General features: G+C 50.9%; 1 protein-coding gene across 1 annotated transcript; it reads right to left on the bottom strand.

Moving 5' to 3' along the window:
• Window positions 1–269: 269 nt before the first annotated feature.
• LOC128263166 (fatty acid synthase) lies at window positions 270–9,106 on the bottom strand. The gene is made up of 5 exons (XM_052997915.1): window positions 8,539–9,106; window positions 1,562–8,289; window positions 1,353–1,448; window positions 1,142–1,285; window positions 270–1,074 (listed from the first exon to the last, which is right to left on the bottom strand). Exons 1-5 carry the CDS (start codon window positions 8,771–8,773, stop codon window positions 961–963), a joined length of 7,317 nt encoding a protein of 2,438 aa, XP_052853875.1. The 5' UTR covers window positions 8,774–9,106; the 3' UTR covers window positions 270–960.
• Window positions 9,107–13,062: the final 3,956 nt, after the last annotated feature.

Genomic DNA, 13,062 nt, shown 5'->3' with positions numbered 1-13,062 from the left:
CCCATAAATCTGCGTTTGAATATTGCCTTGTAATTTCGGGTCTTATTTTTCAAAAAATAACGTTGTAAAGAAATTACTTAAAGCAGCACTTCTTACGATACCCGGTTTTAAAGGAGGATACTTCTACAGATTGGTGGTTTAACTTTCTAAGAATCTGCATTAAAAGTTTGGTCTTAGTTTCTGTGGGGTTTTTCTGGGCGACGTAATTAAATTTAAATTTTCAATAAATAAATTTGAAAAAAATGTAAATAAAATGCAAAGTATCATAGTTTATTTTTAGTATGGTGTAACTTTAATATCCACAATATTCATGAGTGATCATTTTTGGGCGATTATTTTATACATCAAGAGAGATAACAAATTTTGTATTTTCTTTTCTTGGGTTAGTTCGAGGAATGAAATTCATTACAAACGCGACTACAAACTGTAGGCTTACAACTAGGGCATTAAACTAGAATATGCGACGTATGTTATAGATAGAGCATAAAATTTATATTTGGTAAGTTGGGACGTCTAGTGCCGTCTAGCTCTCAAGGAATGTCGGGGAACTGAAGTGTACGGTGCACAAAGCGTTAAGTGTGATGGGCTGGGCCTCTCATCTTGCATCCTTTCAACTGCCCAGAATCGCAGCGGCTGTAGACTAAATTTTGGACCAAAGGCTACAGCGCTGCAAGACGGCAGTTAGGCAGACGCAATCCGATCCACTCCAATCCGATCCGTTGACTTATCTCTTCTAACTGTGCGTAACTGGGATGGAGCGAGCGATTCCTTGCAGCTCAACAACGTAAATTCATTCACTAAGTATGCTAACTAGGTGTCGATGTGTGATACGTGGTTCCACGTGGTGCAAAGAACCCGAGTATTAAATGTGTGTTACGGTGAGAGGGTCAGAGGGCGATGATCGTGTGAGTCGTTGTGCTATGCCACATCCACAAATCTTATGCTAATCCTCTGCCTAGCCTAGTTGAACAGACGCTTCAGTATGCTCTGGATGGTCTTCAAGGACTGATCCTCGATGAGGAAGGTGCGGTGATTGCCCTCCACGGTGTGAACTTCCACGGGTTTTGTGCAGACCTACGTAAACAATTAAACATTAAGCATCTTCGCCTTGTTTAACATTATGGTAAGTGTGTAAACTCACCTCCTTAAGGCGATAGTCCTCGTCCAGCTTGGCAGAGTTGTCCGTGGGCTTGACCAAGGTCACACTCGTCTTGAGCTTCAGCTTTGGCTGGTAGCCATCGGCCAGCTCTAGTTTCTTGTAGAACAGTGTGGCGGATTTCTTAATCTGTGAGTTGACAAAAGAGAAGCATTTAGTAATTTGCTAAATTTTTGAGGAGTTCGAGTGCTCTTACCGTTTCCACGGGCTGGGTGATCTCATTGCTCATCAGCTCAGCGAACCTCTCGAGTTTCTCTTCCCACGTGGGGATCACCAGTAACAGACGCGCGAGCTGCAATAAAAATGAAAACATTATTAGATTTGATAATAAAGGTAAATGCAGAGGACTAGGATTAGCATATGACTGTGCCACTATTTTACACATCACATTCTGTGCAAACTTACCGCCTTGTAGTCGATGTTGGCCAGAACGATGCCAAAGTAGGCCAGGCCGTAGCTCTGGTTGTCGTTGTCGGCATTGCTGCCGTCCGTGTAGCGCTGCTTGAAGCTGCTGGTGTACCAGTTGACGTAGGTGGGTGCTCCGTCCAGCATGATCACGTTAGCGACCTCGTTGGTCTCCTCCAGAATGCCGGCGATCACGTAGGCAAGCAGGCAGCCGAACGAGTAGCCGGCCAGCTTGTACGGACCCTTTGGCTGGACGGTGCGCAGTTGCTTGATGAAGAACTTGGCGGCCGATTCCAGGGAATCGTAGGGCACATCCTCCGTGAACTGCAGACCGTAGGCGGGCACCTCCAGTCGCTTTGCCAGCGGCACCAAGGCGGAGGCAAAGCCCTCGATGGGGGAGATGAAGAAGATGGGGCTCTGCTTGCTGGTCGCTGGAGCCCTTGTTTCCAGACGCACAATCGCCTCGGTAGGAATGAGCGATGTGGTGAACACCACCTGGGTGCCGTCGCCCAACGGACTGGCCGTGCGCGAGGATCCGACAGACGTGATGGACGTGTCTGCGGGGCCTGCTGGGGCGGCGGGAGCGGCTGCGACTGGCTTGGCTTCAGCTCCGCCATCCATGCCCTTCAGGGCTCCGAAGGTGAGCTGACGGATCTCCTGGGCGGACAAGACAATGTCGAAGTTTCGCTCCAACGTCTGCTTGATCTCGGCGCTCATCAGCGAGTCCATGCCGAGATCGGCTAGCGAAGCGCCGTCCTGGATGTTCTTGGTGTCCCGCAGTCCGAGGATGTTGGCAATGGTGGCAATCAGGCTGACGCCGGCCGACTGATCCGACTTGCGCTTCTCGGCCACCACCATGGAGGCGACGACGGGATGCGGCTGCTGCAGGAACAGATCGATGGTCTGCAGGCACGAGGGCATCCTCTGGGGCAGGGTTCCACCGATCACGGTGTCGTTGTCGCCGAGATTCTCCAACACCAATCCGGTGTCTCCGATGGCTCCCCACTGGATGGCCGTGCCCGGGAATCCACTGACCTGGCGCTGCTCGCAAATACGCTCCATCGCCGAATTGGCCAAGCCGTAGTTGGTCTGGCCGATGTTGCCGCGACCGCAGGACACACTGGAGAAGCAGATAAAGTAGTCCAGCTCCGTGCAGATGGTGCGCGAGTACTGATCCAGGTACTTGGTGGCCGTGACCTTGGGGTCGGCCACCGTCTTGAAGTCCTTGGCGGTCTGATCCTCGATCAGGGCATCGCGCAGAACGGCGGCCAGGTTGAAAACGCCTCCGACCAAGGCCAGTTTGTTGCTGTTCTCCAGCAGCTTCTTGGCTCCAGCGGCGGTGGTCACATCGCTGGTATCGATCACCACCTTGACGCCGTGTTCCTGCCAGCGACGGATCATCAGGCCCTGGTAGCCGGTCTTCACGCCGGAACGCGAGGTGAGCACAATGTAGCGGGCTCCGCGCGTCACCAGCCAGTTGGTCAGCTCCAGGCCGAATCCTCCGAGACCGCCGACCAGAATGTAGCTCTTCTCCGGGTGCATGTAGGTGCGCGGAATGGCGTTGATCAGGCGCGACTTGGGCTGCACCGCCTTCTTGCCCGCCTCCTCGTCGCGCACCTTGATCACCACCTTGCCGATGTGCTTGCCCGAGGCCATGAAACGGAAGGCCTGCTCCACCTGCTGGTCGTTGAACACGGACGTGGGCAGGGGCACCACGGCTCCGGTCTTGATGCCCTCGGCCACGAGGGAGACCACCTGGTTCTGCATCTCCTCCTCGCCCTCCATCACACTGTCCAGCAGGATGCCGTGGAAGGAGGTGTTCTTGAGGAACACGGACATTCCGAGTGGGCTGTTGTTGCTCAAATCCAATTTGCCAATCTCCAGGAAGCGTCCGTTAAGACCCAGGCAGCGAATGGAGGCCTGCAGCTTCTCCTCGGAGAGCGAGTTGAGCACCAGGTCGACGCCGCGTCCCTTGGTCTCGCGCAGCACCAGCTGCTCGAAGGAGGTGTCGCGGGAGTTGCCAATGTTGCGCTCCTGCAGCTTGGGGAATCGCTTGAGCAGGAACTCGCGCTTCTCCTTGCTGCCCACGGTAGTGAAGACGGTCAGGCCGTGCGAAAGGGCCACCGAAATGGCCGCCTGACCCACTCCTCCGGAGCCGGCGTGGATGAGGATCTTCTCGCCCTTCTTCATCTGTCCCCTCACAACCAGAGCGTAGTAGACGGTAGAGTACACGCACGGAACCGTGGAGGCCTCCTCCATGGTCCACTTCTCGGGGATCTGCCACATCATGCGCTTGCTAGCCACACAGGTGGTGGCCAGCGATTTGGCCGGCACCATGGCCATGACACGACGGCCCTGGGAGTCGCGTCCGGAGAACTCCAGACCCAGCACACAGTCCTGCTCGGCCAGATCTCCGGGCAGAGCATCAGCGGCCAGTTTGCCCGAGGTCAGCATCACGTCGCGGAAGTTGATGGGCGCATAGTAGACCGTGCAGGTCTCCAGGTTCTTGTCCACGGTCGCACCGGTATCCGCCTGGGCGGCCTCGATCCACTTGAGCGAGGCCAGGTCGCCCTTGACCAAGGCGTTGACATAGGCGTGCTCCACTTGGAGCGTGGCCTGTTGGGTCTCCAGCTTCAGGTGGCGGAAGGTGCCCCAGGCTCCGTTCTTCAGCACGTTCGAGATGAGATCCTTCTCCAGCTGCTGGCGGTACAGAGTCGACGTCAGCGAAAACTTCTCGGCCTTGGCATCCTGAACGAACACCAGGCGCGCCAGTTTGCCGCCATTCTCGTTCTTAATGCAGGTCATCAGACCCACGGCGCCGAAGAGCTCCTCACCCTGGCACACCACGTACACATACTGCTCCTCCGTGGTAGCAGTGGCCAGAGCGGTCTTCAGATCATCCACCCAGTTGAAGTTCTGCTCGGTGGCCACAACCACCACAGACTTACGGGTCTTCAGATCCACAGCCTTGCGGGCCAGAACCAGGACACGGGTGGCTCCCAGACTCTGTTCCTGGACGACAACGAAGCCAAACTTGGTCAGCAGAGCGCGTCCCGTCTTGGTATAAGTGGTCAGCGTTTCCTCAAGGATAAGGAAGCCCGTCTCGCGAATGCTGGCAATGGAGTTCTCCAGGGTTTTGGTGTCCGGACGGGACAGGACATCGATGCCGAAGACGAAGTGACAGTTCTGCTCTACCGGCTCCTTCAGCACGTCCTTGGTCACCACGCGCACACCGGAATCCCCGAGAGCGGCGGTGATGGTCTCCTCATTGTTGTTCGAGGTAACCACAGCCACATCGCCGGTCAGCACGGGCTCTCCTTCGATGATCTGCAGCAGGCGGTTGGCCACCAGCACATCCGGATTGCGTCCGTTGGCCAGCTCCACACCCTTGAGCTTGACGGCTCCGCTGGAGTTCTCGATGATCACTTGAATGGCCACATCCAAGGCGTGCAGACGGGCCTTCTCGGAGTTCTCGTGCAGATCCGTGGTATTGTTGTTGGGTACAAACTGATAGCGCTCCAGGGTGGGTGGAGCCTGAGTTCCAGGACGACGCTGGGCGAGATTGGCCTTAAGGCCGCGCAGCTCAACGCCACCGCTCTTGATCACGTTGATGTCGCTGTACCACTGCACCGGAACTCCAGTCTCGAGCTGCTGCTCCTTGGTCAGGGCACTCAAGAGCTCCAAATGCTTGGCGGGATTAATCACCGCTCGCTCGATGCGAGTGGGCAGGTACAGCTCGCGAAGGTTCTTGCTCAGGATGCTGAACTGCAGCATGGTGTCCATGAAGCTGATCCAGTTGTCCACCCATTGCAGCTTGCCGGTGGAGGCCACAGTGTCGGAGCGAACGATGCCGCGGAAGATTCCGCCATAGTCGTAGCCGCGCAGACGCAGCTCCTTGTACACATCGTTGGTGACCAGCTCCTTGGCCACAGCACTGGGAGTTTGCGCCTCCAGGGGCAGCTCCTCGTTGTCGATGGACTCGGGAATGGTGATCTTGCCGGAGACGGCCAAGCTGCCGCTCTCACAAATCTCAAAAGCCCCAGTTCCGTCAAAGAAATTAATGCCAAACTTGACCACGGCGCTCTTGTTGAGAATGGTGGCTCGATGGAACACCAGGTTCTCCATTACCACCGGGGTTTTGTGGAACTCACTGCCGCGCATCTTGGCGAAGGTCTGCCAGGCCAGAGTCATGTAGCCGGTGGCCGGGAACAGGATCCTGCCATCGATGGTGTGGCCAGCCAGGAAGGCATCGTCCTCCTTGGAAAGGTCCACTTCGACGATGGTCTCGCCGGAGGAGGTCTCCTTGCCGAACTTGGCCACCAGCCACTTCTGGGTGTGGTCCCAGCCAACCTTGGAGTTCAGCATGGGGGTACCACGGCCCACCGGGTAGCTAATGGGACGCACCAGATTCAGCACCTGCGGTTGGGCACCGGCGGCAAACAGTTTGCCCACATTGGTCAGGATGAACTCCACGTTGTTCTCGTGGCCGCGCTTCACCAAACTCAGATTGGTGGCATCCGGACCCAGGGCGCGCTTGAGGATCGCCTGCAGCAGGCCGTGGGGAGCGATCTCCACGGAAATGGCGTTCTTGGGCACGTGCTGGAGAGCCTCGTGGAAGAGCACCGGCGAGAGCAGGTTGTTGACATGGTAGGCAGCCGAAGATTGCATGGCCACCGGCGTATTCCAGGCGGACTCTGGGATGCTGGTACTGATCCAGCGGGCGGTGCGGTTCTTGGCGTTCGGGATGATCTTCTCCAGACTCTTGCGCAGCTTGGGTCCAGCCTCAGCGATGTACTTGCTGTGGAAAGCGTAGCCGGAGGAGTTCACCGCCTTGGCAAAGACACCCTCTGCGTTCAGTTTGGCTACCAGGACCTCGATGGAGGCCTCCGGCCCGGAGATGGTGCAGTTGTCCTCGCTGTTGTGGCACACCGGGAAGCAGTCGCTGGGCACACGGCTGTGCGCGTCCTCCCAGCTCAATCCCACGGCGGCCATCTTGCCCTTGGCCAGTTGGGTATCCAGGATGCTCTTTCCTCGCCAGTAGGCAGCCAGAACGGTCTGCTCCGGGGTGAAGCAGCCATCGGCGTAGGCGCATCCAAGCTCGCCCACCGAGTGTCCCACAATGCCGTCGGGATGAATGCCCAACGAGGTGAGCAGATCCGTGAGAGCCACCTGCATGGCGGCGATCGAGATGAAGGAGTTGAGAATATTCTCGAAGCTCTTGTCCGTGGAGCGGGTGAGGACGTCGATTAGGTCCACTCCCTCGGGCTTCAGGACATCGGCGCACCGCTGAATGCTCTTGGCAAAGGCCTCGATCCGCATCAAATCCTTGGCCATGCTGGCCCACTGGCTGCCCATGCCGGAGTAGACGTACCAAACGGGACGCTTCTCGTCGGTGGACTCAACCACCTCCCGCTGGTGGGTGCCCTTGCTGCTCACCACTCCGTAGCCGCGGAAGAAGTGGTTCGGAATGGCCTTCGAGTGGATGTCGTTGATCAGCTGCAGGTACTCATCATCATCGGCATGGGTGGCGGCTGACTCCAGCAGCTGCTCCACAGCCTCGAAGGTGCGTCCGGAGGCGAGGACCACTTTTGGTGCTCCATCCTTGGGCGTCAGAGCCTTGGGCTTGGGATTCGACTTCAGGATCACGTGCGCATTGGCGCCACCAAAGCCAAAGGAGTTCAGGCCAATGATGCCACCGTTCCAGGGCAGATTCTTGTCCACCACCTTGAGGCGGCCATCCACGAGTCCGTACAGATCCGGGTTGGGCTTGTTGTAGTGCAAATTGCCGGGAATGACGCCCTCCTCCATGGCAATAAGGATCTTGGCCACCGAGCACACTCCAGAGGCGGGCTCCGAGTGTCCCATGTTGGACTTGACCGAGCCAATCAGCAGAGGGCTAGTGCGGTTCTTGCAGAAGAAGTCCGTGATGGAGTTGACCTCCTGGGGGTCGCCCACCTTGGTGCCAGTACCGTGGGCCTCCACATAGACCACATCGGCGGGGTTCAGGCCAATCTCCTCGTAAGTCTCGCGAATCAGGCGGTTCTGCATCTTGCCAATGGGGTAGGTGATGCCCTGCTCCTTGAAACCATCCGTATTGGTGCGCACATTCAGGATGGAGGCGTACACACGTCTGGCCGCCGAAGTGCGCTGCAGAAGCAGCACCACGCAACCATCGGAACGGACGTATCCATTGCCGGATTCATCGAAGGCCTTGCAGCTGCCATCCGGACTCAACATGTTCAGTCGCTTGAACTGCAGCGACATGGTGGGCTTCAGGATCAGTCCAGCTCCGGCGACCAACGCATTGTCGACCTTGCCCTCGCGCATGTCCGAGAAGGCCTGCTCCAAGGCGTACAGCGAGCTGGAGCAAGCGGTGTCAATGCTGTAACTGGGTCCTTTGAAGTCAAAAGTGAAGGAGATGCGGTTGGCAAACATGGCACGGGCACATCCCGTCAGGCCATAGCCATTCACTCGGTCGGCATCGCTGCACCAGTGCTGCTCCGTTTCCGAGTTGGACACACCGATGTAGACGCCGGTGCGCGATCCACGCAGATCGCTGGGGTTCAAGCCGGCATCAATGATCGCCTCGTGGGTCAGCTCGAGCAGCATGCGCAGCAGCGGGTCCATGCACTCGGCCTGCTTCTGGTGCACGCCGAAGAACTGCTGATCGAAGTTCTCCAGATCGCTCTCCTTGAGCTTGCCAATCCTGTCGGGCAGTCCATATAGACCTGTATAATAACGGAACAAGTTGATAATTAGTTTGTGGGTATTTATGCCTTTTAATATTATTTAAATATCTTAAATAAAGGTTATAAGTGAACTGTATCAAACTAGTTTCGTTTTTATTTTGATAAAGAAATTATGGAACTTTAAATACAATTTAAAAATAAATTTAACATGAAATTGGGTTTGGGCAAATTATGATGCTAATTTTATAATTTAAAATGATTCTAAAATAGTATAAAATGCAATCCTACCTCGCTCCCAGCGGCGTGGATCGTCGTTGACCATGTCGACGCCGTCAAAGAGGTTCTGCTTGAACTCCTCGATGGTGGAGCTCTCCGGCAGACGGCCGGAGAATCCGGAGATGGCGATCTCATCGTTGAGGTGCTGCTGGCGCGGCACGTAGTGACCACCACCCAGGTCCAATTGGGGGGCGGCACGCTGTGCGGGCTCTGCGGTGATAACTTCCTCGGCGAATCGGGCGGGCATCTTGTCGCTTGGGTATTGGGAGTGGGAATGGGAATGGGAGTTGCAGTTAAAGGGGGAGTTCAGGTGGTCCTGTCTATCGCTGGGTGCGGAGTGCGGGGTGGAAGAGGAGGTGCTCGGTGTTAGCTGCGCGTCTGGCTCTCGAAAAGCGTCAGGCTGCTGCGAATTCTGCTGCTGCTTGTTGCGTCTGCGGCGACGACGGCGATTGGCGCGAGCGCTCTTTCCGTTGTTCTGGGTGCTGGGGGAATGGTGGGGCGGTTGGGTGCTGCAATTGTTGGGCTTGAAAGCAACAGGATGCGGCTGGTCCACGGCTTGCAACAGGTTTAGTTGTAGGGGCTGGAAAGGAAAGGGAAGCACAGCTGGTTAAAGTGAAGCATATAATAATATTAGTAAAATGTTTTTAGGGGTATTAATCACGTTCACTAATTTTGATAACGGGCGAACGGTGTATATTATAAAAAATTAAATAATTCTAATTTTTGTTTTAGTTCTATGCGATAGAATGGAAAAAAAAAATATATTGTACTGAGAAATCAAGTTATCTTTAAATTTAAGATTTAAAACTTTTATATAGTTGTATACAGTTTTATTGAATTTTGTTAAAAATTAAAAATGGATATCAAAATTTGTAATATAACAGTGAATACAAGAACTTGTGTGCCAACCCCCGCTGTTAAGCCAACATAAAGCTTTCTCACACCCGCAAATGCAGAGCTTTCGCTCTCTCTGGAGCGAGATGCCGGGCAATTCATCTTTTTTTTGTTTAGATGTTCAGCTGGTGGAAAGTTGGTGTAGAAATTGCAAATCAGGTGATGCCGGCGAAGCTTTTGCCGCACATATACCGGCGCACGGCATTATTTGTTATGGGCGGCTTTTTGCTCTTAACTTTAGTAAGACAACCAACCGTTAACAGCAACTTGTGGCAGCATAGTTAACAGTGCAACACCATTTGCGTTAACATAGGCCGCACACTCATACCAACAAAAAAGCAAGCTGCTTTCTTATTCGCCGAGAAACTCGTACGATGTGCTGTGCGAAATGAAATGATTCAACAAAAGAAGGGAAACGAAATGAGTAGAGTTGGCGGACGAAATCGGTTAAAGCTGAAAACTGGGGAAGCCGAAAGCGTCGTTAGAAGAAGAAGAGCCCAGAGCGGTCAGCAACTAAGCAGAAATAAACAATACACTGAACAAAACTAGATTCTTGGTATATTTAGCTATGTATAGTTCACTAGCTTTGGAATAATAGGTTCGATTCATGGGATTTGTTCTTATACGATAAACGATTTGTTTTGTTCAATTTAAGACTCATGGGGAACTTCCTTAAGTGCGTCAAATATTTTAAACCGTATGAAAATGAAATGAAAAATGAATAATTCTTTTATGGTTTACTTATAAAGTTTTACATCTTTTGAATTGTTTTGTTGGTGTTTCTTAGTTAGAATCTTTTTTCATACTAATTATACAGATTTTTTTCAAGTGTAACAATGAACTGCCGGTAAAAAATCGGCCGACTCAGCGACTTATCTATCTATCTATCATCAAAAGGCCGTTGGCATGACAAGACGGTCGCGTCTGAATTCTATGTTTATGTTTTGCCATTGTAATCTGAGGTGGGAGCGAAAGAGAGGGGCGAAATTTGCACGCCAACCGGCAGAGCCCCAGCCCACACACACACACACACACACACACACACGAGCTCGACGCGTGTACCATTTGTTTGGTGAGATAAGGTGGCGTGATTTCTCAAGTTCATTGAAGTATTATTTTCATAGTTTCGGTTGCTATTCTAAGCTCATTTAATCTGTGTGCCTCTGAATTAGGTTGTAATCCAACAAAACCAATATGTATCCTTTTACCGTAAAAACATTGGAGGGGGTATTGATTTATCGAAAGACACCCAATCCCAATCGATCCATCCATCATCAGGCCATATTGCGAAAGTTGCGTCATTGGCTAGGTAAACATGGGAGACAAACAACACAACACCCCTCCAACACTTTTCCATAGGGCACTCTACACTGTTTATTTATGCACTCGGTTCTATTGTCACAGCTATCGATTGGGGCATCAAGTACACGTGTACGCGTCACTACAGGCTCTTCCAAACTACACTCCCCCACCACACGCTATCGAAACTTTGGTGACGCTTCAAGTTCATGGACGAAGGAGATAACGCCCAAATTTGGGACTGGGCCATGGGGTGATTCCGAAACTGGCTGATAAGAGTGATAAGGCACTGCCTACTCATACGACCGTGCACCTGGATCGGAAACGTTTGATCGCCAGTGGACGCGTGTACTTCAGGAAGCGACATTATTATTTGCCGATAAAGATTAGCCAGACACTCGAAATTTTCCAATCACACGATTTCTGTTTGTTTTTTTTTTTTTTTGGAGTGTTCCGATTTATGGGTTTCTGGGCTAGTTGCTTTTTATGCAAAGCGATCGCTGGGCTGATAAGAACTTTCGACTATTTAAGCATTCTTTAAATGGAGCTAACAAGATTCTGAGAATTATGTCGTTTATTTTAATTTTTAAATTATTTTGTATTGCTTTTGAAGGAATTTAAATTTCTATACATCTATTTATAGTAAATTATTGCAATTTTAAATATAATTTCGTAGTAGCACTTTTAGTATGTTCACATGGTTTGTTCGCATTTAAAGTCTTTATGACATTGCCTTATTTTCATATTAAAAGCAATTTAAAATTTAATTTTCGGGTAAATGTCTTAATGGTTGTTTAGTTAGCATGGTTGTAAAGCAACGAAGTTTGCACACGCAACCAGGAAATGCCTTGTCTGACCTACACTAATTTATTAAATTTCTAATTTAAAAACGATCAGTAATTTCAAAAATTGAGCACGTAATTTTAGGAAAGTTTTAATTTAAGAAACATTTTCATAGATTTTTAAATATGTTCATATTCTGTGTATTCTGTATGTACAGTAAGTCAAGTATTTGTGAATGCAGAATTTTAAATTTGCCAAAGCGTAAAATTACGCTTAATATGTTTAATCAAATACTAATAGTGCATTTGCCGTTCTCTTTTAACATTAATTTCACGTTGGCTTACAAGGGAAATCATAGAAATCAAACTTTTGTTGCTTCGGGATGACAATTAAAAGGAGAAACCCTATCGAGAAGCCCTTCTTTATAAAGAACCTTCCCCATCTCCGACTTTCGCAATTAGCGTCTGTAATTTTCTGTCTGACGACAGGAACTGTTGTTTTAGGGGGCGGCGTTAGGCGTATGGAATAACACATTGGGTTTGGTTGGGGCCCAAGGGTCCTAAAGGTCAAAAGCACTGTAAGCCAAGTGCAAAGCGAAGCGAATAAAGGCGAATTCAGCTATTCGTATTTATAGCTGAATTAGCGAATGAATCTTTAAGATCACTAAAAAACTTTCGATCTAACCATTTTCCTCTATTTTTCAGTAACACTTTTCTGCTTTTTTTCTTGAGCTCTTTCTTTAGTATTTCACTTTTTTTTGTCCAGAAAATTTCGTTTTCATTTTCTCTTTCACACACAGGCACACACACACAAACTCAGGGATAGGGGCGGCTGTTTTATTCCTGCGGCTGCCATTTTTTGTACATACCTAGAAATCAGGCGATTGCTCTACAGCTGTTTTTCGAGTTTTTGGATTAGAGCGGGCGGGGTGGTGGTGGATATATGTAGGCTCCTTTACAGTTGGTCCTGACTGAGTGGGGAAACCGTTATAACCACAACGTAAATCACTCGAGAAATCCAGAAATTTTCGGGCACTTTGCTTTCGACTGAAAGTTCTCCGTTCCACCGTTATTTGGCTGTTAGGTTTTGCAAATTACTTTGCCACACACGGTTAAATTTTGCATTTAATACGTAGCGTAGCGTTTAAGTAAAACACGACAACGGCGGGCTGGGGCTGCTACAAACGGAAATGCGAGAATCAGGTGAGCGCCGGCTTTTATACGACGCCCGCCGACGCGACGTCGACGTCGGCAGAGAGCTTTTCGCAGCTCTGCTCTCTCTTTGCGCTCTCTGTTAAGATTATAGCAGGGCTGCTGTTCGCATGCCCTTGCAGAGGGTACCACGGATTCGTTACGCTGTTTGGACTGTCATTCCCGACCTTGTAGATCCACTAGATAAGCATCTGTTTCCAAGCAATTTATTCGATCAGTTCTACAGGTTCAAGGTTAAATTTAGCTAGTGGATCTACTGTTTGCTTACTCATTGAATGCAGTAAACTCTTTTTATTTGTTTTTTATTTCGGTTAGGTTTTTAGATAATAATAATAATTTTAAAGATTTT

This window comes from Drosophila gunungcola, unplaced genomic scaffold (assembly GCF_025200985.1).
Source record: "Drosophila gunungcola strain Sukarami unplaced genomic scaffold, Dgunungcola_SK_2 000001F, whole genome shotgun sequence".
NCBI classification, from domain to species: domain Eukaryota; kingdom Metazoa; phylum Arthropoda; class Insecta; order Diptera; family Drosophilidae; genus Drosophila; species Drosophila gunungcola.
Note: the sequence above shows the minus strand (reverse complement) of the source record. Positions and strands in the feature narration are given on the sequence as shown.